Here is a 27,059-nt window from a genome sequence, read left to right on the forward strand (position 1 = left end):
ATCCACTGAATTCTGGAGTTTGATGGAAAACCAAAAGATTTGCTGTTTCAGGTCAAAGATATAACACTACTTTAATATACATACTCATCTCTCTATGTATTTAAACCTTATTTGAGGGTGAATTTCATCATCTGTATGCCAGCCATCAGCAGTTTAATGAGAAAGTTCCTGAAAGCAAGAATACACTTTAACATCACCATTTCCATTTGTTTTCTGTTCTGTTTTCACCAGAACTGAGACATTTCACTTTAAGTATGATTCAGAATGCCAAGTTCAGAAAAAAAAAAAATCTCCATAGTTACACACCTCTTTCTTTCAATGAAGTGCCAGTTCTTCAGGGCTCTGCTTCCAAATTATAAGTGCTGTAACACAGTAAAAATGCCTCGCCTCAATCATGATAGACCTGTTTACGGTTTTTAGCCAACACCTAAAACATAGATCATTTTCCTCTCTACAAAGATAACTGAAAGACCCCAAGGAAACAACCTAAAAATCCAGTTCGTGATGCAAAATTGAAAATTTTGTGGAGGTACACCCAGTCTATAATACCAAAAGGAAGGATTCAGCATGAATTTGTCAAATCCAGAGAAATTCCAAAGGGTATATATTGGAAAATAGGAGATATATGGACCATATAAATATACAAAAATAGAATCTATTAATATGATCTCTTAGTGTAAAATGTAACACTCAAGTTTAACTCTTATGCTTGCAATGTACAGAAATTAAGAACAAGGTATTAATTCATAATTAATTACATTATATATATTCTTTAATTTAACACAAGCACACCAATGTCATGTAAGAAGTCCCTACCTTTCTTTAGAAGACACTAGGAGACATCTATACAGACAATATTAGTAGGCTGGAGTTAGAGGTAAGCTCATAACTGATTTTTGTTATTTAATTCCCATTTCTAGAAATAAGAAATTACCTTGTGACTGCCTCTCATTCTGATTTCTGCTGTTATGCTCTAAAGTCACAATCACATCTCAGTGTTTACTTTATAAATTACGAGGACATGTAAGTTGAACCTGGACTTCTCCCGCTGACTCAGGGACTGCAAAGTCCTATAAGAACATAAATTCACTTGACACAGGCGAGTTCAACAGCTCATTCCTTTTGGGGCCCGTGATAATTTCGGCATCAGTCTGAAGCACCAGCAGCACCAAGTCCAGGGCTCTCCTCCACGCCTCTGTCTTGGCTGCAACGTTATCGTAAACCTTTAAACCCTCGCCATGGTCAGCAAAGGGACCAAAGCCACCCCCAAGCACATCACCTCTTCTAAACAATTCCAATATATACGCTGAGGGAGAGCCACAATCCACCGCTTTCTTGAGGTGATGATCCACTAATGCACGCGCTTCCAACTCCGACGGAGCCTTCGCCATGTTACACATGACCACGGAAAGGTACCTCTTCCAGCCACTTGCTAGTGCTTGGAGCACAAGGGATTTATACTCTGCCACAGGTGTGGCCAGCCAAGGACTGGGAAACTCTTTCCCAGCCTTTGCTGGTCGCACAGGCTGCTCTGTGAGCACCTGGATGTGGCTGAGGCACAAGAGCTCCACTGCACCACCCCCAGGAAAAACCTTCCCATCTTTTAAAGCATGGTGGAGTCGATACAGTGAAGTCCAGAACTGGTCCTCAAGGAGCTGCACCTTGGAAGCCACAGCAGTGGTGAGCACGGCCGTGAGCAGGGGGATGCCTCGCACGTCGATCCGGACCGGCACAAGCTCACCCAGATCCATCGCACGCCCATCGCTGGCCTCCCACAGCTCTGCCTGGGCCCCGTTCCCAGCACAGGAAGGGTTCAGCTGGCTCAGGTATGTCACTGGCTGGGCACCAGTGACCTCTCCAAAGGCACACAACACATCCCGAGGCACAGGACCGATTACCAGTATCCTGCTTGCGGTGCATCTGTCCAGTAAGTTTTTGCACACGCTTCCTTTCACCAAAACTAGGTTTACTTCAAAGCTCACAAGAATATCTAACATTCTGCTTAGCCATGTGTCTCCTGCTCTGCCTCCCTCTAGGTTAGGATGCTCCAATATGGTCCTTACGTTATGTGGTCTGTTAAAACCTAAGTGACGATACTGCTCCGTTAGGTCACCATCCACCAGCAGGATCCAGAGGGATTTGTCTTTAAAGTGTTTGATGACTTTGGCTTGTTCTGGTGACACTAATGTGACAAAGCCCTGGGAGACACAGGAATAGCTTTCAGGCAGGCCCAGCAAAGAGCATGTCACAACCTCTGTGATATTAAGCTGGGAAGAGCCCCTGCACTCTGCTCTCTCTTGCTGATACTCAACAATGCTCTGGAGCAGTTTCACACCAGTCTGATTTCCATGACTCAGAGCCATTGCCAGGTGTCCTAAATCAGAGCATTCACATGGATCTGCTGATGGTTTCAAAAGGTATTCCTGAAAATTACCTTGTTGACCTGAAAAATGGCTTTTTCCTAAAGTGCTGAAGTGTCTGCTGTGGGTTAACTTCTGTTTGATACAGCTGGATGCAATAACATCACTTCCAGGAATCACAGATGAACTTCTGTCACCCTCTGGTTTGACAAGAGAAGCTGCTGAACCAAAGCCAACCAAGGGTGAAACCAGGCCCTTGTTAAAATGACAATCATCTCCTTGATGGGAACAACAACTTATTGAAATTACTTCTGGTTCAGAAATACATTTCTGAAAATACAGCAAACCCCGAGGATTTAGAAGACTGTCACATCCAACTTGGCAAGCTTTGCATTCAAAAGCGTTTGGCCTAACTCTGCTAGAACACAGCTCTTTTTTTACATCATGTATTGATATTTGGAGACACTGGACTCTCTCACAGCAAGAGTTCAACCCCTCAGACATCACAGACACTATTGCTGAAACAGGAACATTCTGCTGGAGGCACTCCACCACGGCACTGCTCCACGCACCAACGAGGAACAACAGGGTACTCATCCCAGTCTTAAACTCCTTGTTCTGTACCTGAATGGTTTCATTAAGAAGCTGTCCAGCAGCACTAGTCAAATCCAAACTTTCAATCAGTCTAACAGCAGAACAAATCAATGTGCTTTGGTTGGTGCTTTCATCCACAATGAATTTATGAGATTTCATTGGTCCCAGAAATGCTCTTCCAGCCGATGCCAAGGATGAGAGTTGCTGGAGTCCAATATGTCTCCTTGCATTCACATCCCTGAAAGCCATGGGCAGTGGGCAGCATCTGTGGACAGAACACAAAATTACTGACCCAACCTCACAGCAAGCCAGAGCACAGATCCCCAAAAGAGTAATTTAGCAGTCTAACCCTGAACACAGCTCTGCTCTGTATAAAACAATTCTTTATCCCGTGCATTTATTATGAGATGTCAATGCATACAATTGCTGAAATGGTGTGTTGCTAAAATGCCATTAAATCGTTTCTGGCCTTCTTCCCACAGTTTCTTCAACTTGAAGCATTGCAGACTGCATAGAACTACCATGTCCCTCCTGACCTGTTATCTGGAATTTCAGTTATTTGCCTTACTTAGGGCAAAAGTTCATTAGAGCAGAATGGGGAAATTACGTGCAAAGCACAAGTGCTCTGTACAGATTCTTCTTGGTACCAATAGTTGTACCTTTTGAAGGCTTAATCTTCAAAATCTGGAAAACTAAACTTATCTGTTTCCAATTCTATCTAGTCTATTTAGCACACATTAATACTTTATGCATGCATGAAAAGCAATGCCACTTGTAAATACCTCATAAACTGCCAAGGTTTTAATTTTTTGATCCACTACTCATTTTAAACACACCAAAAATAAATCTTCTTTTCCTCGAAATCTCTTCCATACCAAAGTCCTGGATTAAACTAAAACTTCCTTTTTGAATTACAAAGTATACACACCAAGAATTGAGAACCCTGAGCCCTATACCTTTTATGCTCAGCTTCAAATCACAGAATGGTTTAGGTTGGAAGGAACCTTGAAAATCATCCCCTTCCAAACCCCCCCACCATGGGCAGGGACACCTTCCACTAAGCCAGGTTGCTCAGCGCTCCACTCAACCTGGCCTTGGGCACTTCCAGGGATATGGCATCCACAGCTTCTATGGACAACCTGTGCCAGGGCCTCACCACCCTCGAAGTAAAGAATTTTTCCCTAATATCTAATTTTTTTAATATCTAAACTATTCTAAGCCTACTCTCTTTCGGTTTAATTCCATTCCCCCTTGTCCTGTCTTGTAAGCAGTCTTGCCCCATCCTTCCCGTAAGTCCCCTTCAGCTACTGGAATTTATTCATCATATCATTTATTCCATCTCCCTAAAGGCCCCTTGGCGCAGCTAGTCCAAAATCCAAAAAGCTCATGTTTCCATCCCACTCAGCGAAAGTCCATCTGAACACTATCTCCTAATCTTCACAGGGAGAGGAAGCGCTTCCCGATCGCCGGAGGGGGGGAAGCAGCTCGGAGCGGACGCAGCGGGCACCCCGGAACTGCCGTGGCGGCGGCCCGGCCGCTTCCTGCGGTCCGGAGGGCCGGCCCGGTGGCTCGGCGGCGGGTGCGGGTGTCTCACCGGTGTGTGCGCGCTTCCCGGCGCTTCCCGGCGCTTCCCTGGACACGCGAGTTGCCTGGACACGGCGGCCGCTGCTCCGCGGGCGGGCCCCGCGGCGCTCTCAGCTGTCAATCACGGGCACGGCGCGGCGCCATTGGTCCGTGCTGGGCGGGGGGCGGGTCCCGCGGCGCGTCCGGCTCGCCCATTGGCCGATCGGCTGGCGCGTGTCTGTTGCGGTGCGTCTCGCCCGGTCCCGTCCCGGATGGTTCCCGCCTGGATGGTGAGCGCGTCCTTCCTTTCCTTCCTTTCCTTCCCTTCCTTCCCCCGCGGGCTCCTCTTCCCACCGCCGACTCCCCCCGAGTCCCTCCGCCTCCCCGCCAGCCTGCAAACCCCTCTCAAGGTTCCACTCCCACCCAGGCCGCCGTTGCCGCTTGGTTACCTCCGCCCCCCCCCCCAGCTCTGTCACCATGGAAAACGCTCCCGAAAAAACACCGGGATTCGCAAAATGCGGCACTTGCGCTCAGGAAGCCGGGGGGAACATGCCTGGTTCGTCTCGGCACGGCTCGCTGAGCTCCTCCGCTTCGTGCTGTCGCGGCGGCAGGTTGGGATGGCACCGGCCAGGCCAGGAGCGGGAACCTGGAAGGGATTTGTACAGCTCAGACTCGGAATAAAGGGAACGATAAGGCTCTGTAGTCAGGAAGAAGATCTCTCGTGGGTTTTTGCCAGAGCGGCATATGAAGGGTAAAAATCTGATGTTCGTGTCGATAGCAGGGAAAAGCCAGACGAACTGCTTTGTAATCCAACCTGGGAGGGACAAATCGTGTTAAAAAAAAAAAAAAAAAGAAATTTCACGGTTAACTACAAGAAAATGGGATCTTCTGTGTTACACATTGAGAATTAGAGTGATCCCAGCCAGAAAAATGGTAGCAATTCAGCTGAGATAAGAAAGTGGTTAGCAGTAGCTAGGTAGCAAATTCCTTGCTTGGTGTTTATTTACTTTTATGAAGCCCAACCAATTGAAGCTGGGGATGGGAGGGACTGCCTTTCCTTCTGTGCAGATTCAAGACTGAAGGACTAAAATTTGTCTGCTGGTGATTTAAAAACGAAACTAGACTTGAGGAAAACATCTTTCTAGCTCCGTAGATGGGAGGGACCCGCAGACCTGTACTGTACAGTTCACACTTAGAGGCAGGAGAGGTCTCAGAATTATCCTGGATAATGATGTACCAGCTCAGCACAAGCAGATTAGTGCTCCTTAAGGGACAGATTTCGTGTTGATCTCACTGCTCCCAGAACACGTTGTTACCTGGCTCCACAGCACAGGGGGACAGGGAGCCTGGAGCTGCACAGCTCCCTTTACACTTTGCTCCCTCAGAGCAGGTGCTCTGGGACATCCCCATCTCAGGGCTGGCTTGGAGGAGTGGCTGAATTTGTGTGCCATTCACAGTCGAGACCCTGTGCAACCACCTTTTTAAGCTGTGAGGATGATGGACTCACATTTTCCAGGTGAAACCACTCCTGACACATCCAGGCCACCGCAGGAGGTACAGAGGGTCCTAAGTCTCCTCAGTGGGGTGTTCATTTTCAGTCTGCCTGCCTGTTCTTCTGGCTTTACTCCTTCAAACTTCAAAACAAAAAACGTAAAGCTCAAATGCACATTTCCCAGGAACAAAGTCTTTGCTTGTATTCTTTTTAGAATAACCAAAGAAATGAGCATAGAGACCCCAGTGTCTACCGCTTGCAGCAAGGAATGTCTCTCACTTCTGCTACGGTTTTACTTTTGTTATTTATAATTTAATGTATTTTGAATTCTCCCTGGAATGGGCTGTTTCTTATCTGCTGTCTCCCTTACTTTCTGAAGGCATCCAACTATAGAAAACCTGGCTTAGCTACAGCCCAGCGGAAGAAAAGTGGCTTGAAGCCTGAACTTACAGAAGAGCAAAAGCAGGAGATCCGAGAAGCTTTTGACTTGTTTGACACCGATGGATCTGGGAGCATCGACATCAAAGAACTGAAGGTTTTCAAACTTTTTTTTTTCCCTTGTATGAAAATGTCTTTGATCTTAAAACTGTAGCTGCTTTTTCTGTTTGTCCAGCCCTACTTTAAAATACTTTGGGAGTATGAACAAGAGTAATGGCCTGCTGTCATGACTGAATTTGAGGTGTATTACATGGTGTACCCTGCATGTAATGCTTCAGAGCAGACAGGCTTCTCTAATATGTGAATATTTAGGTCTGATAACTTGGAACTATCTGAGCATTAGAGGAACTAAACAGTTCCTGTGTTTAGGTACATGCAGTACACATTTCAGTTTTCATGACTGAGATGGTTGTTTCTGGGAAATGGACTTTTGTTGTTCTGGGATGAATGCCAGAATATCGTATATTTTCTTCTCCTCAGAACTAAACACACATTTTGCACACATTCAGGAAGGTTACAACCACATTTGCATATATGTAATCAAAAAATTACCTGCTTTTAAATTTAAAAAAGAGCAAAAGAGGGATCTGAGTTTCATTTCAGTAGCAATTCAGGTAGTGTGTGTGCACTTGCATACACCCAGTAGTACAAGGGGGAGGATTATTCTCAGTTCTCTCCCTGTGTTTTTATGTGCCTTATCCTTTTCTGTGTGAACCTTTTAATTATCTCCTTGACCTTGATTTCTCACATACACAGACTCTGCCTCAATTTCTGCACGAGTTACCTAAGCCTGTGGCTTAGCTCAGGATTTACTTGGAAGTACTTGGTTAAGGACAGCGTGTTTCCTGAATGCAGATGATACATGTTAAAGCACAGTTCTTAAAAGAGACTGACTTGTTTTAGCATCAACCATTTAATGCTGTTTTCTTTTTCAAAATAAATTCAAAATAGTAGATATTTTACAATAGAAAGTGTTGCCCTCTAAAATAAACAAAAAAGAACTTTTTCAAGTTGTCCCATTGCAAAGAACTGGTCAGAAAACACGTTTCTGATGAATTGACGCTTTCCATTAGAAAAGTGTTCAGCAGGAAAATTTCTGCCTAATGTTAATTAACTATGGATTTCCACTAGACCGTGTAGGAAGAACATAATCTTCAGAATATCAAGCCTACACTATTTCTGTTTGGAAAGATGAAAGAATCTGGTAAGAGATACCAAGGTGTTTTCATTGCAGTGAATTGTTACTACATTTTTGGACAAGGAAATGAAACAAGCTTTAGCTCAGCTGCTTACAACTTAATTTTGGTGGCCTTCTAACAATTGGTTTTTGGTGCAGGTTGCAATGAGGGCTTTGGGCTTTGAGCCAAAGAAGGAAGAGATTAAGAAAATGATAGCAGACATTGACAAGGAAGGAAGTGGCACCATCGACTTTGAAGACTTTTTGGCCATGATGACACAAAAAATGGTAGGAATTCTTAGTAGAAATTCTTGTGACAGCATAAGCAGCTTGAAGTCAGGAGTTTTCTAATTAACACGTGTTTTACTCTTGTTTTAGAGCGAAAAGGATTCACAGGAAGAAATCTTGAAAGCCTTCAGATTATTTGATGATGATGGGACAGGAAAAATTTCATTCAAAAACTTGAAAAGGGTTGCCAAGGAGCTGGGAGAAAATCTAACAGATGAAGAACTTCAGGTAAATTCTGATTTACCAGAGCTTGCCTAACAGGCACAGACCTATCCTGTAGCTCCTAAGGACCAGGTGGAAATTTATGCCTATACAAAAAGGTTTGAGAGGTCAGAAATATGAAGGGCCAGTCAAACACAGTTATGTTTTCACATGAAGTGCTTCTGATTGATTGTTGTTTTAGTTGAGTGGATTATCTTGTGTTTTGAGTCCAGTGCTTGATCAAATGTCCAATGTGTTTTGTAGGAAATGATCGATGAAGCTGATCGAGATGGAGATGGAGAAGTAAGTGAGCAAGAATTCTTGAGAATCATGAAGAAAACTAGCTTATATTAATATTTGTTGCCTTGCTACACAGCTGTTCCAAAAGATAACCTGGAAAAGACTTAAAAACTGGGCTTGTGTCTCCTGCATATTTTCTGTCATATAAAGTCAGGAAGGACAGATTTTTTTTTTTTTTTTGGGTTCATTATTTTTTCAACAAAGTTAATTGGGGAAGAGGGGGCTGCAGTATTCAGTATTGTTAAAATGAGATACTGCAGAATTGAAAAGGAAGGATGGACTGAACCTGCAAGGCAGGGTCCCTTTCTCTCCCCCACAACAACTTCCCCAGTTGCCATTTTGGACAAAATACGCTGTGTTTTACTATTTCACTAAAAGACTTCTCACTTAAGATGCAAAGATTCCCACTGCTGCTGGGAAAGACCACTTGGACTTTCCTAAGGCTACAGATTAAAGGGACAAGCACAGTATTTTTTTTATTCCTTTTGAGGCTTTTAGGTTATCTTTTGGTATTTGTCTCCTTTTGTTTATTTCCGTGAAAGACTCTAAAATGAATTGCAAATCTGTCTGTATTTCTGTATGAAATACTGTTTTCTCATAGCAAGTTAGTTTTGGACTTAATGGGAAGCAAATGTAACTAACCAGCCTTGGTTCTTCATTTGGAGCTGTGTGCCATCCATAGATGTTCTTCTGTTTATCCGATCACCCAAAACCTGAATGAAACTTGAATGTAACGTGCTTGGGTCACCAAAGTTTATTGTATAACCAGGCAACATGTTGTGCCATTGTTCTTACTCCCCAGACATTAGAGCTGCCATTACTTCAGAATTTTAGGTACCTAAAAAGTTCAGTTCTGTGGTGCACTAGAGTACATTTTGTCCTTGGCTGTTAACAGTTAAGTTGAAAGGAGGACTCACAGCTGAAGTGAAAAAACAGCTCACCGTGGATATCTGTGGAACACTGAATGTATTTAGATCCATGCAATCCAAATTCATTTCACACATCACAGGTTTGGGTTTGGTTTTTTTAGGAGCACCTTCCTTTTCTTGAGTATTTCTTGCACATACTGTCAATCTGGGACTTACTGGAGAGCCACATTGCCTTCTGTGTTATGGGGACAGAGGGGACACAACCTGACATCCAATTATGTGGCTCTGCAGGAGGGCTTATCCTTGGGTCCTGATTAGACGATCTGTTTTAAAACTTTCAAAGCCTGTAAAATTCCAGAGACCTGAGAAGTTCCCTATTAGCATAGTCAGTGGCAGTTGATGTAATCTGTAGTATTGTAAGTGGTTTAAAATGTCTTAACTTTGTATAAGTGTGAAATAAAACTGTTTTGCAAGTTAAGGACTTTGTGTGCTAATTCTGAATTTCTCAAAAATTATTTTAAAGCGTTAAATGGTTCACTAAGTGCATTTTCACTTACTTTCCTTTATTTTTTCTAAGAGAGGAATTCTTACGTGCAATAGTCTGTCACGTAATTCCTCTTCCACGTTGCTGATTAAAAGTTTCTAGTACTAACCACGGACCTTCAGAAAGGGAAATTTGAAGTTCTAGTTGATTGTGGGGAATCCCAGAGCACTTTTTTTCATGCTGCCACAGGAAGAGATTGATGACTGTGGTTTACCTATGATGCCTGTCGCTTCTCTCTTCCTGTTCTTATCCCATTACCTGACCTCGGAAAGTAGGAAAAAGCCACACAATCATACCTGCCATATATACTACAAATGGGGAAAAGTTATTTCTGCTTTGCCCGTTAATCTCTTAAGTCTGGAATGTCAAGCAGTGGCTGAATTAGCACAAAACCTGCAAGTGTTTAACAGAACAAGTGTCTCCTGGTGCTTTAGTTTGCACAGTAGTGAGGGATATCTTGTCCCCTCTTCAGCCTGGGCAGCTGTGAGGGCCAGGGGAGGCAGATGGCTGTGAACCTCATCCTTTGCATCCCTTTCTCCCTTCTTGCTGACCTGGAGAGCAGGTTCTTACCTGGCATCTGCAGATTCCCCTTGGATGGCTGCAATGTGTGCATCCAGCTGAGATCCTCCCTCTGCAACATCAGCGAAGCCTGGTTTTCGAAGCCTGGTTTTCAGTCTGAGTGTTCATTTGAGTCAGAGACTGCACAAAAAGGAAAGTGGAACTGCAGTTTGTGTTTGGCAAGCACCTAAATATCAAAGCATTGTTAAGGGCAAGAGCTGCTTAGGAGATAATACTGCAAATTACTTCCAGTGAAATATGTTTTTAAATGAAAAGGTACTGGGCTTTTAATAAAATACAAAAGAGTTCAAGAAGGAAAAAATTGTTTGCAAGTTATATTCCAAAGTATGCCAATTGCATGGCAATTTTATTTCCGCCATGCAACTTCTAAGTTCTTTATCATCTCTCAGGCCTACAGTACAGTCCCACAATCCTGTCAGCCCCACTGGAAGGCAAATCTTCAATTGGCCTTAGGAAAAAAAGACCCAAGGAACTGCCAAGGAGTGCTGTGCTCTCACTTCATTAGCTGTGAGTTTGTTTTCAGAGCAATAAGCAGGATCAACTTCTAACATTGCAGAGGAATAACGGCTTCTTTTCACCAATCTTGGCATTTAAAAGAGGATGGGGTAAAGCAATAGAACAAACATTTGTGTGCTTTCACATGCCAAGAGTCTTACTAACAGAGCCCAAATAGTTCCATAAACTGATGAGGCATTTAATATTAAAATATTTAAATTGGTCACTTACAGTTTTGAAGAATAACTCACATCCTGCAAACTGCCTCGTGAAGTCACACCACATATTTAAAATGGAAACCTCCTCACTGAGTTAAACAAATCAAATAGTGCCACACTACAACTGCTTTTAAACACCCCTGCATAGCATAAGTGGATTTTGAGAAAGACTTGGGCAGCAGAAAGTGCTCTGGGCCAGAACTCACCATTGTCACACTTGACACATGGAAATGTCACATATCTCCATATAAATAAGGACTGACAGATCTGAGAGCAGTGTCAGCCTCGCTAGAGGGCATCCAGTTACTAAAGTGTGAGGTGAGTGATGCTCTGATGCTTATTTCCCTCCTCTGTGGCTTTCAGTGACGATAGAAAACACACTCATAAACACTATCCAGGCAGGGCTTGAAATGTGTGGTTGGACACAGAATTATTTTCTCAGAAAAAAAGAAAACAAGGCTTCTCACACAACCCATGTGCAAAATGCTGTAATTATTAGTTGGTTGTTCAAAGCTAAACCCCCAAACCACACTTTCTGAAACTCCCACTCTGTATTAATAATTAGAGGCACACTCCCAGGAGAGCAGAGAGCTCAACTCGCTTTTCACACAGTCCCCCCGAGTGCTCTGACCACTCTGTCGAGTTATTTTCTCCCTTTGGGAATACTGCTATCAAATGGAACCACTTCCAGCAGGGAGACAGAGCCAGACTCGCTGCAGGATGCTTGTGGGATGTGGGAAAGCTGGAATCATGGCCTTGCTTCAAGTCAAGAGGAACTAGGATTCGAGAATTAGAGCCTTGTCCCCAAGGTGAGTGTGCTGACCTTTAGGAGACTGCTCTGGGATGTGGCATAACTCCAGTGGCCTTGTGGGGACCTAAAGCTATAGCTCCTGACCTCTTTGGAGTCCTTAACTGCCACTAATTACTAAACTTGAAATAGCTCAAGTAATTTTTGGGTTTTTTTGCTTGTCTGAATTAGATTTCACACAGCAATTAAGAACAAAGCAAGGCTGTCAAACCTGAGCTGCAAAGGTGAAAAATTCTGGCCACAGCCTTAACATTTTCACATACATTTATTACTCCCCTCATGTTGTATGCATGTGCACACACACACATACTGTATATGCCTGTGCAAATCTTGCAGTCCTATCATTCTTAAGAGTTTCACATACTTTTGACATGTAAAAAGTACAAATTTGAGTTTGGAAGCTTCACTTGGAAAGAGAGGGGATTTGCTCTAACATTTTAGTCACAAATAGGATAGGCTTTGTGTACTGTAGGGTTATCATGGTGCAGAAATCTAATCCTTATTTCCTTGGAGTGAAAAAAATCCCACTGGGCCAGCAAGGGCTGTGGGAAGTGGCATGGAAACTACTTGTGCCTGGTTCGGGGTCTGCAACAAATTGGTGCAGTCTCAGTGAGTTTGCCTTTGCTCTCAAGGCCACTTTATGTCCTTTGAAAGCTTCTAACTGGTTTGAGTAGTGACAGAAGTTTCACTATAAAAAGAATCCCCCCAACATTAAACAAAGCAATAAAAATAGGTTTCCATAGGAAGCAAATGCAACAGCTTAACCTAAACCATTATTTTGAACCACTTGCTACCCAAAAATATAGCTTAGTGCAAACAAACAAACCCAGCATAATTTACACATCCACACAATTGTCTGAAATTCCTTCCTAGTGTAGCTCCTTCTCCACCTGCCTCTGCTCAATGTCCTCAATACAGAGAAAACAGATATATGCCTTCCTGTAAATTTTTTCAGACCTCCAAAGGAGAAGCACCATGACAGCTCTAAACATCAAGGAAAAACTGACTGCATACACTGCAGATCTGATTTAGAAACACTAGAAGGTGTCTCAGTAAAAAAACACAACATTTTACCAGCTTTTAAAAAAGTGGTATTAGATCATCTCAGTTTTAAGTCTGTATTCCCCATTTCCTCTTTAAAGAGCTTATGCCATGACTGACCAAAGGACCCCACAGAAACACTGTTTCCACACATTTTCTGAGTGTTTTGTTTAAAATCAGTCCATGCACTGTAGTCATTGTGAGGTTGAAGATAATTGGTGCAGAACAGCTCCTTTTGGAAAGGACATACATTTAACAAAGGTTTTGTTTTTTTTTTCTATATGAAAAAATCCATGTCAGTGAAGGTACAGTCCATGTAGAGCAGAAAACAGGCAAAAGCGGTGTTAAAACTATAATTATTTTCTCTAAGCAGAAAATTACTATAGTTGAGATTAGTGTTTGGTAAACATGTCCCTTACATGGCTCTTTTTCAGCTTCCTCCTTAATATTAGGAACCAATAACGTATTCACAAAATGGCTGACAGGTTTAAATATTATTTCTGTTCCTGATGCAAAATACATAAATATTTTTTTGTTGAATCCTCATAAACTGGGCCACTATGTGGGTGAAGTAAATGCTTAGCATTCTTCTGCAGAAAACAAATGTATTATTGCTTACAGGTTTTAAAATAGCAATATTACAAATCCAAGAGAAAATAAGATTTGAAAATGCTTATGTATCAAAATTAAAGGAGCTTTACCCAAAAATGAAACTTCTTTTAGAAGGGGAGTGGGAAGAAACAAGTATTTTTATTCTTCCTAGTTCCAAAACAAGATGCAACAGTTGTATTAAACAGGATATTATTTATTACGCGGGGATTTTTGTGGAGAGATTCAGAATCCTCCTGCCTATCAAATGCCATGCAATGCTCTGACTCACCAAGTCAAGGCTGAGAATGGTGCAATCCTGACCACCTCCTGCTAAGGGCTCAGCATCATCTATTCCCATTGCCCTCAGCTTAGCACTTCTGCAAAAACTGGGCCTTAAACAATGAAGGCTTTAGGTTTGGGCTTCCTATTTCCTGCGGTGGATCTGTGTAGGTGGCCTTGTTACCAGAAATCCATACTCCTACACAGCAACTTCTGACTGTGTTTCTGCAGAAATGACTATGATGAAAGGAATGAAGTATTTTTAAAATAAAAATCATGTGTTTGTTTCTCCAAACCAGTTGGGGTATCTCCTGCTGGCGGGATTAATTTCTTCACCTCTTGTGTGGCAAAATTAAGAGTGGGGTGGGAAACAAAAGGAGTAAGGTGTTCAAGGGCACCGTGGCTCGGGCTGCTGGGCACAGAGAGAGGGGAGAGCCTGTCTGTACTGTCCCCTGCACATCACCAGCAGCTGAGTCACTGGCCCAGCCTGCAGAGCTTCTTTGCTGCTGCATTTCGCAGCCAGGAAAATCCCACATCCTCCCAGTGGGTGTAGGAAACGCAGCTACAGCCTCTGGATGCGTCGCCACGAAAAACAAAGGGGAGGTTGTGGCGCAGGCGATGTCTGTGGGCTCAGGGCCATGTCCCAGGACCTTGCTGACAGCATCCCAGGGCACAGGGAGCTGTGAGCAGAGCCCAGGGCCAGCACTGCCTGCCCACAGCCCCGCTGCTTTGCCAGCCTCAATGCTCCAAGGTGTGTGCCCGGCGCTACCTCCCCACATGGGGATCTGCCAGAGCCACCAGGAAATGGCCTCTCCCATCCCACCTCATTCTGTCTCTGCTCTTTGGCTCTTTGGGGATGTCACACCTCGCCCTCACTGGTCTTCCCCAGCCCAGAAGGACGTTTAACTTCAAGCACAAGGGACTTACTCAAGTCTCAACTCTTGCCATGCTGCTGGGCCAGCACAGCCCCGGTGGCTCCGGAGGTGCTGCTCTCACCTCCCACCCATCCGGGCTCACTCCCAGCCATGTTCCATGATTGCAGAGGTGGGTGCAACCAGCCAAGGCAGCTTCAGTCTCTGAACTTGCCAGTACCAGTTGAATACCGCCAAAGCTGCTTGACAGATGATGGCTGTCAACGCATATAGCTGGGAAAGCAACTGAAGTCTTTGCTCACAGATCCAAATTGTTTCCTTCCGTGAGTTCCCTGCGGCACTTGCCAAGCTCATGTTGAGGGTGGTGTTATTCTGAGAAGACCACAAGCATCCTGGGTCAGGCAGCCAGTGCCTGGCTCTCCACTCTAAAGTGGAGTATTGCTCTTGGGAAAGGAAACACAGGGACAGACTGGCATGGGTTTGCCCGGCTGTCTGGGCAATTGCTCCAGACAAAAGCGCTTTTGAGAAGCTGCTCCCGTAAAAGTTGACAAGAAGAGACCTGAGATCCCTAAACGCTGAGGTGGGACTGGGAGAGGTTGTCTTAGGAAAGCAACCAAACAGCCTCAGTCAGTCCTATGCAGCACAAAGCTTCCCACCCCAAGTCTCCAACGGCAACTTAGATCAGAACTTGTCATCGGTGTCCCAGCCAATCCCACAACCCTCATGCAATCCTTCTTCCTTAGTGCCATGCTTCCTTGGAGGCTTTAGCCTTTAGCAAACCTGCTGCCCCTGTGCCTCCAGCAGCGTCCTCCCACTCTGTTTAGCCACCTGAACTTCTCCTAGGAAGTTTAAGAAGCAAGACCATTCAGACAATAAAGGGGAGAAAAATTCTCCTGACATCCATTTCCTATCACATTTTTTGCGTGCTCATGTTGACCAAGACAGGAAAGGACAGAGAGGAGAAAATAGGTAGATGTCAAGGGAAAAACAAACCAGCCTTTCCTAACTCTGTCTTGGCATGGATTCATTCACTACACCAAGTGCTTTTGGCCCAGCCTGATGGGCAGACCGGAGTCTGCTTTTGTAATCTCTGCCAAAGGGAGAAACAAGGTCCCACAAATATTTTACCATGACTGGGTCACCACCCGGATGGTTTAACACTGCTGTTGAACACCAACATTCTCTTCCAAGGAGGTGCCAGAGGGGTTGGCTCCACCATCGGCCTGGCTCGGGGAAGAGCTGGTTACACCACAGGTTCCCCTTTGACTGGGTTCAGCGTGTCCCTTATCACACAAACTATTTCATAGTGACAGTTTACAGATACATCATGGCCATATGAGACATTTCTTAATATCTACAGCTGCATTCTTAGACTGAATTTCCTTCTACATGTTGGGGTTAGAATGAATTTATACCAAGGAATCGCATGTGAGCTGCTGGCTCATTGTCCAGGAGTTCAAAAGTTTAAGGCGGTTTTTGAACACCACCTGCAAATCTCAAGGTGGCAGGTGACATATAAAATAATTTGGTTTTAAGAGTGAAGCACTGATTCAAACTGAATCTAGGTACTGAATGGAAAACGGAACCTAGGACAGTAATTTTTTGTGGCATTGTTGCCATCCTGAAACTTTTGCAGTTCAAAAGGTGACATAAGTCTTTGACAAAAATGAAATCATTTCACACTTATTTCAGCAGTTTCCATTGAGAAATTGGCTTGTTCAAGGCACCATCTCTTTAAAAACATGACATTAGCTTCAGTAGATTTTACTTGATAACATTCACTGAGTTCCTAGCAATTACCACTATTATTATTTGCATACAAGTTGTTTTAGGGACTATCCAAGCAGAACAGTAACAGTCCCATGCCCTAGAAAGCTTTCAACCTCAGCCGAAACAGATAATAAATAAGATGGTGTTGGCCAGAAATCCAAGGACTGTAAACATCCTTCTGACAGTCACTTCTTAGAAAAGCCATCTGAAGATGACTGAAATTGGGAGCCTTTGGAAATACCAAAAAAAAAGTGCACTCTTAAATAGGTAAGAAGAGGGTGGCAAAGCCTTGGAGCATAGGTCAAGGAGAGGTGGAAGGGAATGTGCTAACAGCAAGTGGGAGATGATCACAAGGCTGGACTTGGATGAACAAGCATGTAATACAGCAAAGGTATCACAGAAACTATTTAAGCAGAGAGGTAGTCTTGGCAAATTAGCTTTTCAGTAGCAGGCAAGGACTATGAGAAAGCCAAGAAGAATCCTGCAATAACAGAGACAAGAAGAAAGTTTAACACTGTGAATAAAATCTTTACGTTACTGAACACGCGCATCCAAATTTAAGCATTATCTGGACACAGAACAGTCCTCAACAAAGATGATGCCCAAGTTGCAAGTCTGAGTGAGAAGCAAGACACTGGGCATCAATAAATATCAAGTAAAATCAGCTCTGAGTTGTCTGTGGGTGCCTAATCCATGCTGCAAATTGGCCTTTGCATTTAGCAGTAGGGAGCTGTCAGCAATCACAGTGCTGCCACTAACACACCACACCACACTTGTGACAACTGCAAAATCCTTTCCTAAATCTGACACCAAGGGCATGAGTCTCCTCCTCTGCCTTGGGAAGTCCAAGCAGTCTCCAGGAGGGAGCTGGTGAGAAGTGTGGACAGCAGGAATGGCAAGTTCTGCTTACCCTCAGCCTGACTCTCACTGACGTTTTTCCAGATTTCTTTTAAAGGTTAAAACCTGAATTCTAAAGGAGATGTGAATGAATTTCCACCTTTAGCTGAAGGATAACACAACAGGGGATGTATTTCAAGTCACAAACAATAGGCATACACCAGAAAGCAACAGAGGAAGTTCCTCCAAGGCTTAGAGTAAAAGCTCTGTATCCAAATCCCTGCCAACAGGCAGCTTGGCACAAGGTATAAACCATCCAATTCCAGTCAATCTCTTACAATAATGTTCAGAACATAGAAGCTCTTAACAATTTCTTCTTCAGCAAACTAGACAAGGTGTGTTAACTGCAGAGTCACAGAATGGTTTGGATTGGAAGGGACTTTACAGACCATCTCGTTCCACCCCTCCTGCCATGGGCAGGACACCTTCCACCAGACCAGGTTGCTCAGAGCCCCATCCAACCTGGCCTTGAACATCTCCAGGGATGGGGAGTCCACAGTTTCTCTGGGCAACCCATTGCAGTCCCTCACCACCATTATAATAAAGGATTTCTTCCTAATTTCTAATCTAAACCTGCCCTCCCTCAATTTAAGACCATTCCCCCTCGTCCTATCACTTCATGTTCTTGTGAAAAGTCCCTCTCCAGCCTTCTCATAGCCCCCTTTGTAGTGGAATTTTCATTACAGTATGAATATCATAGTGCTAAAACAAGGCATATCACACCCTCTTATGACTGTTTGGCCTTCTAGTTTTTCTAGTTGTTCTCAATGCTTTTTAATGAACATTTGCTGATATTTAATGGCTGATAAAACGATGACTTGTAAAACTGTTTATGAATGACCTATTTATTTACATCACATCATAGCACTTTCTGTCAAATCCAACTTCCAGAGCATAACAGAGAACACAATAGATGAGGAAAACCAGGATCCTGTTGGTATTACACAACTTGCACAACTTAGTCACAGGTGGCTGCTTGTTTTATGTGGCTGTGGAAATGCCTCTGAGGGCTTACTTTTGGCAGATACTGATCTCCCTTACCTTAACCAAAAGATTTTAAGTGGTTCAGAAATGCTTTTGTAAATAGAAACCCTGTGAAACAGTTCCAAGCACCTCCTCTTTGTCCCTATCTCTGAATACTGAGATTTGCCTTGGTACAAAAGCACGGGAAGATGGAGGAAAACAGAGGTGAGTAGTGAGAGAGTAATGCAGAAAATAAGTTTTTAAGAAGAGCAGGCCATGAAGGTGTACAACACAACTCTGCCTGTGGCTCTGCTGTGAATGAGGTTAGACAGCTTGGAGAGAAATCCAGATACAGAGCAAAATAGTTTCAACATGAGCAAAACCTGCCTGCTTCTTCAGAGACATTTCTGTAGCAATGCTGGGTGATGTATCTGGAGGTTTTGTCTTTGCAATGCATGAAATGCACAATTTTGTTTCTACCTTCAAAGAGGACAACTCTTGTTTCAGAGCTCACAGACCTAGGAGAACTCTAAGGTCAGCACAATGTCTCAAGTGTTACTTTAGCCAATTCAAAGGATCCAAAAATAAAATCTGTAAGACTCAGACAGGAATGGCAAAATGTGAAAAATATAATTAAAAATGGGGGAGCTGGGAGTTTTTGAGATTTTGGAACTGACCCTAAGAAGAGCAAGGGTGAAAAACCATAGGATTTCAATAATACACCTCCCACTTGGATTATGCCATGATTTAATGCTATAAGGTTTATGTAAGTGAATACCATTTCAGTTTTGGAACAAAATTGTAGTCTCTAGCAAATCTCTCTCTGAATCCAGAAGAGGCACGATTAATTAATATCCTGTCTTCAAACATAACTCTCTGGAGGTGCATAAAATTGTCAGGGAAAGGGAGCACACTTGCAAAGCCCAGTTTTCATAATTACGAAGTGCAGCAGCAATAAGCACTTGTTCAAACTTAATCCAGCCTGTTGCTGACTTCCATTATCAGCCTTTAATTACATGACTTAGCAGATTTCCCCACAGGATTCTTGCTATTCAAAGGAAAAGCACCCAATTTATTGATCTTTCTCATTGTTTGCATTACTTTGTAAACCAGGTAAATCCAGTATACGTTCTTGTAAAAAATCCACACTTTTCTGTGTGGTGTACTGATCCAAATCTCCTTGTTAGAGGAGATTGGTGGAGCTTGATCAAATCAGGGGCAGGATTAACTGCTGGGGTAATGAGGGGTAGGTGGAGGACACAGTTTATTTCAGGTTTGGTAACCGAGGAAGCAGCTGAAAACCTCATACCGTCAAACCCACAGATATCCCCTTTCTGTGAAGCCAAACTGTATTGCCTTATGCTCACACATAGACAAAATAAAAATTAAAAATGCCCTTCCTTCATGCTCTTTTCAGGGAGTCTGACTCATGATTTGCAGACTTTTGTGGCCTTGCAAAGGCCCTTTTCTCACAGCCACAGCATCCTCAGGTGCTTTGAGCAATTCCACTGTCAGCCTCTAGAAAGGTATTCTGGTAGCAGCACCAGCAAGATGTTCAGGGTTTGTCACCTGGCTGTGTTTGAGGAAGGTGTTTTTGGGACACTGGTGTGGGTGACATCTTCCCTCTTCTGCAGAGAAACATGACAGCTTTGTTCCAGAGGTGAGAACTATTAAGAGACTCTCAGTGAAAGTGCTTTAACAATTGAAATATATTTTTCTCTTATTCTCAGAAATTGATTAATTATTGGAAGTGAAGATTAATAACAGTGATAATCACTCTGCTGCCTGACAGAAAAACATGCACCAGTGTGAGCTGCAAACAAAGTGCTGGCTGCAATTCACAACCAGAGCAACACACCCAAAAAACTCTTCTACCCCTCAAAAGCAAACCCCTGACTTTTTTTGTTCAGAATAATTCACTACAAAGCAGACATAAGGATTTTAGGAAAAATATTCCTTGAGGATGAGGTTTTCTCAGCAGGTTAACTCCTTTCATTTGACATAAGCCCTCAGCTGCACATCTTCCATTTCATGCAAATCTGGGGCATTTTGAAGCCCAACATCACAAACTGGAATCTAGAGGAATCAAACAAAGTCTATTTAAGCAGTAAAGTATCTGACCTGTAGCTGGAGACTTCTGAGTTTATATCCTGTTGTACTGAAATTCTTTATATATATATATATATATATATATATTCAGTGTCATATCATGCATTCCTTTTAGCAACCTTTGCCTTGAACAAGCAAATGTCCCCTGGTTCCTGCAAAGCTTCATCCCAGTAGCATGTGCTTATGATCTGTGTATGTTTTTCACCTTAAACAGACCTTAAAAATCATGTTCCTATCCTAATGCATGGTTCTTTTCTTTGTAATTTAGTTGCTAGGTTATACCTGGTTGGTCAAGTACGTAGTAAACAAATGTTCCTGTGAGTCTCAGTTCAATTCTGAGTAAGAGAAGCCCCCACAAGCCAACAGATGCACTAATACACAGCGGAACCAGCGGTTAGGCTGACATTTTTTGATTTTAAGAAGCCTCTTCGCAGACCTGTTTGCTTCCTATACCAAAGAAACGCAGAACTGCAGATACAGCCTCTTCTCTTTAAACCATTGACAGAGGCAAATGGTTTATTCATTATTTTTTAATCTTGCACAGCGCTCATTTCAGTACTGCCATTTGCCATTTTATGGATCAGTCATTCGGAGGCAGAATGCACACTAAAAAGGTAAGACTACAGAATAGTGTCTATTTAGTTTTGGGAAGACTTTAGCTCTTGTTTAAGCTGATGTTCCTGCTCTGCATTTCGAAGGGTGGAATCTGGATCTGCTGAAAAGCAGATCTTTCTAATGGGACTGATGGGTCCCCATTCGGTTCATCCATTTTTATTCTTTCTTGTGTTGGTTACTAAGAGAGAGAAAGAAGATCTTGCACTCGTGGTTACTTCTTCTAAATATTGAATTTCTAGGATTTATAGACAGACTTTGCCAAGCATGGCAATTCTTCTTGCATATTTCCGATAGGCAAAATAGTTCATGGTCTCCTCTAAGTCTTTTTTGTCCTAATATAACTTTATCCAGATTAAATATTAGACAGTGCTCTGCCTCACGTGCCCTTTCAGCAAACCATTTGCCCCTTCGCTATTCAATCAGAAAAGGATGATGTGTGGGAAACTTCAAGGTTGCACCTAGAGATACAAAACAAAATTAAGGACCCCTTCCTCAAAGGAGACCAACACTTCTACATACAGACTGAGTCTTATAATAAGCCTCCAAATGTAGCAATTTCAAAGATGCCTTCTAGTAAGAGCTATACCCTCTGCTCTTGGATTACCTCTGAAAAAAAAGTATTCCTAGTTGGAGCTCACTAACTCGAAGAGAAGTCCTAATGGGGATCAGACAGGCTCTAGTTTTCCTGTAAGCTAGCACTCAGAATTAGGGTCTTTGGGGTGGTGTATTCCTAATAACAATGATAAAATCAAATGTTGTATGGTATTTTCCATGCTTCCTGACTCCTGGTTGATATAAATATGCAGCCAAACTCTGTGCAACATGAAACAGGAGAAGTACGCAGCCAAAACCCATCTGACGCTCTTCACTGCCCACACAAGTCCCCTGACTGTGCTGAGCACCTGGGACGTTAGGAATAGACCTGTCCCAAGCCTTTGCACGCTGCTGCAGCAGACAGGAGGAAATCTGCTTTGGCTCTGCCGAAGCAAAGCTAAAACAAAGGCAGACAGATGATTTTTTTGGCTGCAGATACACTGAAAGAAAACGGTGAAAAAACTGAGCGCAACCTCAATCCACACTGTGGCTGTGGCCTGCAGCAGTCCCTGCAAATGCTGCGGTGTGCCACGAATTCCCCCTGCTCTGCTGCCCTGGGCACACCGCTGATGTGGTGGATTTATCCGCCCTCAGGAAAGAAACCCTGCCAACAAAACCACCCTGGATCATCTCCAGCTGCTTTTGCCCGTTGATTGCCACAGGGCAATTCCACACAGCTTAGAAAGAGCATCCCATGCAATGACAGTCACAGCAAAGGCCAACAGCCACCCTGAATATTTCTGCGTCACGGAGTACTCCCTAAAGGGCAAATTTTCCTATTTCTAAAAACAAGAATTCTGCTCTTCTTATTCTAGGTCACTTGTAGAACCACACAGATAACGGATCTCAACAAAATGTCACTAATGATAAAGACCGGGGTTTTTCAAAGTGTGTTTCTGAAGGCAGGCACTTTATTTAGGTGTCTGAGTGGAGGGGGGGGGCAATTTTCACACACAATTTCCAAGACTTGCTTTTGAAAGCACTGGCTTATACTTGGATATACTTGGATATTGTAAAATTAAGCAGGCTGGTCTGGGTGTTGCACCAGAGAAAGGAAAAGTGCAGTGGTCGTTTCAAAAGCTGATTTACTAAACAGGATGGGACCAGCCTCACCACCCTGCGTGCCACAAACATTGCTATTTTCTGCCTCACTGTGACCGCACAGGACTGAGTCACCTAATTCGTAGCTGCCAGTGCAACGTAGACAGCTCGTGGCTGATGGAAACACCAGCCTGGATCTTATCCCAAAGCACGCTCCTCTGCTCCCCGCTCCACAGAAATTTTTGTTGCAGCTGAACAGCTTGCAAATAACACAGTATAAACACACACGACGTGCAAAGGATGACTTTGCAAAACGGGGGGCTTTCGATGGCTGTGCCCTGGACTCTGGAGCTTGGCACCTGAACGGTGCTTCCCCACAATCTCCCCTGTGGTTCAACAGCCATACCCAGGGGAAAATTCCGCAAGTCGCTATTTTCAGCAGCCAGTTGGTAAAATAATTACATTCTATTTGAACCAAATAAAATGTCATTGAGCCATAATCAAAACACTGTTTTGTTTTCAGAGAACACTTGAGCCCAAAGGCTGCTGAGCCCGTCCCTGCCCGTGCTGAGGTGGTGGCCACGCTGCGTCTCGACACACAGGGCGAAACAACATAGACTTGTTTCCACTTTTCTCTGTTCTCACCTGAATGACTGGATCAAGGTTAAACAACCGCAGACAGAAGGGAAAAGATCCCCGACCAGGGGTGGAAATGTGAAACACGTCAGATGGAGTTCGTTTTTTAATTGCCGTCAGAGGTGCTCAGGGGTTGTGGCCAAGAGGGCAAGAACAGACAGCGCTGTCTGCAGGATGGGAGATTTCTGGTGGTGAAGTCCTCTTGGGGTTTTTTTGGGACAGTTACATATAAGACACCAAAGGAATGGCTCAGAACTACTATCCCCACCTACAGTGTTTCTTTTCCTTTACATTTACGGTAATGATGTTTGGGCAACAGTTTGCTTTTCTCAGTTCCCAGTTACTATTCATTGTGAAACTTGGTAAGATTGGCCATGTTGTAATGTTACTCCATGAGTATGTGGATAAAGACATTTTTCTTCAACAGTTCTTTTCTGTATTCATGAACCTATCCCATTGTTTGAGTCATTCCTTAGGGTGTTTCACGTAGTTGGCATTGCTCTGGCAGAAACCTTCTGCTATCCCTTTCATTTTTATTACTGTATATATAAAACATATGTAGATGTTTTTTGATACTTTGTCTGACCACTTAAGCACTGAGTTCCACAGTGAATTGCAGAAATTTTCATCATTGTGACCTAGGCATGGTTTGGAGCAATGGGCAGATCTATAAGAACAAATACTAAAGTAAAGTCCACGTAATACAAACTGCAGACCACAAAGATCAAGTTACGAACTGAAATACTCTGAAGTTCTTAGCGGAAATAATTAGTCTGAAATCAAAGTTTCTACCCTAACCCTGACCATGTGTGCACAGGAAAGGGATTCATTTGGTTATACTACAGAACAGCTTTCCAAACTAAGCGTACAGCAAGTGCTGCTATTTCTTTTTCTTCACAAATGTAAAATTCTTATTTTAGGTTATCTAGCCCTTCAATTTAAATGTCAAATTAAATTAATTTCACAATCGCTGCTGTTAAGTTACTTTTTTAAATTCAATTCAGAACTTCATGGAATATCTGAGTCCTAGTCTGCTTAATGAAACTTGACCTTCTAAGACAACAACCAAGTAAAAACGCCTCTTATGCCTTTTTCAGTTGCAGGAAATACTAAGGAAATACTACTGACAAAGGCTTCAGGGAGAAAACATTTTCAGTGCACAAAATAGCATTTTAAAGGTAATCTTGAACGAGAACCTTTGGTGTCTTACAACTTTTTCAGTATCTGAGAATTACCTGCTGCCGTAAAACTCTCAGGTGGCCGAATAGTGCTTTGGCAGACAAGTTTGTCTTTGCCTGCAATTAGGGCCAGGTCTATAGAACATCTGTCTATGTACTGAGGAGCAAATTTTATCCTCAGAAATTCAAATCTACAAGCATATTTGTGTTAGTATAAAAATTTACTTCTATTCACGTATGGGATCGCAAAATGTAAGGCAAAACAGTAAAGTGACAGCAGATCAGCCTACATTTTTTATACTTCACTTCATTAAAAGAAGTTATCTTTAAATCCTTTATTATGCTGCCCTGTTCTTTTTAAAACACGGTCCTATTGCTGTTCACGTGCTTAATGTTCTTGACGGCAGATGTAGCATCCAGGTTTGATCATATCTTATTCATCATCTGATGTAAAAGGGTACATTTCTAAGCTAAAGACACCACCTGGGCCCCCACAGAAAGGATGTGTGAATGTCCTCATGTTCCCTTTTGCCACAGAGCAGCAGAAGTTTTCACACTGACGTTTGCTGATAGGGAACAGACTGACACCCACGTGTGCCCACATGTGAGCATCTGTGACCACAGACCCCAGTGGGATTTCTGAAGGGGCAGGTTTTGACACATGTAGACAGAGAGTTTCTGGATATTCCCAGGTTTCCTATCACTGAGGAAAGGGGGCATGTGAAGGGCACTGCTGGCACTCTGGTAGAAACTCCAGTACTCATGTTACTGGAGCTGTGATGACCTATACAGGTGTAAGTGAATCCAGTTTTGTAAAGGGAAGCTGCACCTTGCCAGCCTGACTGAAGCTGGGTGAAAGCCTCTCTCAAGTCTTCCCCTACTTCTTTTCAGGCTGAAGAATTATTGCAGTTTTTGCAGGTTTTGGACTCTCTGCATCTTGATTATGATAACAAACTCCCCAGAACAAAGCACACTAGTCCTTTCTTGTGTGTGACAAAACTTACACACAACTCTTGCTGCCCTAGGAGTAGTTTTCTTTTTAGAAAGAGGTTTGATGTTTTCATCCCAGGTTTGATGTTTTATTTTTATCCATTTTCTATAATTTAACTAGAGACGATGTTATCAGTGTCAGCCTAATTGTACTGAACCTCACAAAGGTCTTGCCCTTGATGATATTGAGGCAAAAGCTTCCACAGCTTTTGTGTCTCATAAAAAACCTGGTGTGACATCTCAGAGACTTAGAATACACCAAAGGTATGAAACACATATATATTATTTTCTCTCTGTGATATACTCAGCTTCAAATTCAGTTATGGATGAGGGATTGTCATTTTCCTACACATGAATATGACTACTCTCAGTACACTAGGAACAGTATCTGTTATACGCTAGGAAGAACAGAAAATTCCCCCAAACAAAGCAGACTGGTTAAATCATACGAGATTATTTCTAAATAAATCATAAACAAATTACGTCTACCACTTTTGCTGCCTTATTAGTAAATGTGGTTGATAAGTACATCAAAAGTAGCTCTAAAGTGTGTAGATTGTGAAAATTCAGTTAATCATGGAATCACAGAATGCTTTGGGTTGGAAGGGACCTTACAGACCATCTAGTTTCAACCCCCCAGCCACAGGCAGGGACACCTTCCACTAGACCAGGTTGCTCAGAGCCCCATCCAACCTGGTCTTGGAACACTTCTACAGATGGAGAGTCCACAACCTCTCTGGGTAACCCGTGCCAGTGCCTCACCACCCTCACAGTAAAGAATTTCTTCCTGATATCTAATCTAAACCTACCATCCTGCAGCTTGAGGCCATTCCCCCTCGTCCTATCACTCCAAGCCTTGTGAAAAGTCCCTACCCAGCTCTCTTGGAGCCCTTTTAGGTACTGGAAGGTGTTCTAAGGTCTCCCCAGAGCCTTCTCTTCTCCAGGCTGAACAGCCCCAACTCTCTCAGCCTGTTTTCATAGGAGAGGTGTTCCAGCCCTGCGATCAACTTAGTGGCTCTGCTCTGGACTCGCTCCAGAGGCAGTTTGGTTGGCAATCCTAACAGAGTCTATGTGGGGAAACTGTCAACACATACAGTTTATGTGCAGTTGCAGATCTTGGTACAGCGCTGCTCCATTGTGCCTGTGCCAACATGGGAAGCGTGCCCTGTCAGCAGCAGTGCTTCTGGCCACACTCAGCACTGATCCCTCTGCATATTGCCCCTTCCCACCACCACCACGAGTATTAATTAAAAGTGATTAACGAAAAAGCTTTCACCATGCAGCAGTTTGATTTCTACTCCAGATGGCCCTCAGCGAGGGAGCCAAAGAGCTGGGCCATTTGACCTCACGTGCCCTTTTTTTAACTCACAGCAAGCACGTCAGCACTGCCATAAACATCACACCTCCTGTGATAGCTCCACTGACTTTTGTCACCCTCTTAATCACACTTCCTCCCGAAATGTCCCGGTGCTGCGCTGACCTGTTGGAGCCAGGGCTAGCAGCCAAGACATGGGGGGGCTTGGGAAGGAGGCATGTGCCACTTCTCAGATCCTTTGC

The 27,059-nt window shown here is 43.4% G+C and overlaps 2 protein-coding genes across 3 annotated transcripts; one reads left to right on the forward strand and one right to left on the reverse strand.

The window, feature by feature from the left end:
- Window positions 1-136: 136 nt before the first annotated feature.
- BBS12 (Bardet-Biedl syndrome 12) lies at window positions 137-27,059 on the reverse strand. Of its 2 annotated transcripts, XM_039378371.1 has the most exons (5): window positions 26,983-27,059; window positions 10,397-10,525; window positions 6,025-6,151; window positions 5,071-5,163; window positions 137-3,219 (listed from the first exon to the last, which is right to left on the reverse strand). In XM_039378371.1, coding segments are annotated over exons 3-5 (2,244 nt in total). In that variant the 5' UTR covers window positions 6,027-6,151; window positions 10,397-10,525; window positions 26,983-27,059; the 3' UTR covers window positions 137-1,070. The 2 variants fall into 2 exon arrangements, with proteins under 2 accessions (XP_039234305.1, XP_027597549.2); XM_027741748.2 differs by lacking the exons at window positions 5,071-5,163; window positions 6,025-6,151; window positions 10,397-10,525; window positions 26,983-27,059 and adding an exon at window positions 4,549-4,614.
- LOC113998758 (caltractin) lies at window positions 4,714-9,760 on the forward strand. Its single transcript, XM_027741774.2, has 5 exons — window positions 4,714-4,807; window positions 6,389-6,544; window positions 7,784-7,912; window positions 8,003-8,140; window positions 8,378-9,760. The coding sequence occupies exons 1-5, from the start codon at window positions 4,790-4,792 to the stop codon at window positions 8,465-8,467; spliced, it is 531 nt and encodes a 176-aa protein (XP_027597575.1). The 5' UTR covers window positions 4,714-4,789; the 3' UTR covers window positions 8,468-9,760.

The sequence above is a fragment of the Pipra filicauda genome, unplaced genomic scaffold (genome assembly GCF_003945595.2).
Source record: "Pipra filicauda isolate LSUMZ 115617 unplaced genomic scaffold, ASM394559v2 scaffold136_size1984543_pilon, whole genome shotgun sequence".
NCBI lineage: Eukaryota > Metazoa > Chordata > Aves > Passeriformes > Pipridae > Pipra > Pipra filicauda.

Bases quoted from the DNA above. Each gene is read 5' to 3' on its own strand.
- LOC113998758 (XM_027741774.2), top strand. The intron at 6,545-7,783 runs GTTTTCAAACTT...TTTTTGGTGCAG, and splicing joins TCGACATCAAAGAACTGAAG to GTTGCAATGAGGGCTTTGGG. The intron at 8,141-8,377 runs GTAAATTCTGAT...TGTGTTTTGTAG, and splicing joins TAACAGATGAAGAACTTCAG to GAAATGATCGATGAAGCTGA.
- BBS12 (XM_039378371.1), bottom strand. The intron at 3,220-5,070 runs GCATGTTCCCCC...TTCTGTCCACAG, and splicing joins GCCGTGCCGAGACGAACCAG to ATGCTGCCCACTGCCCATGG.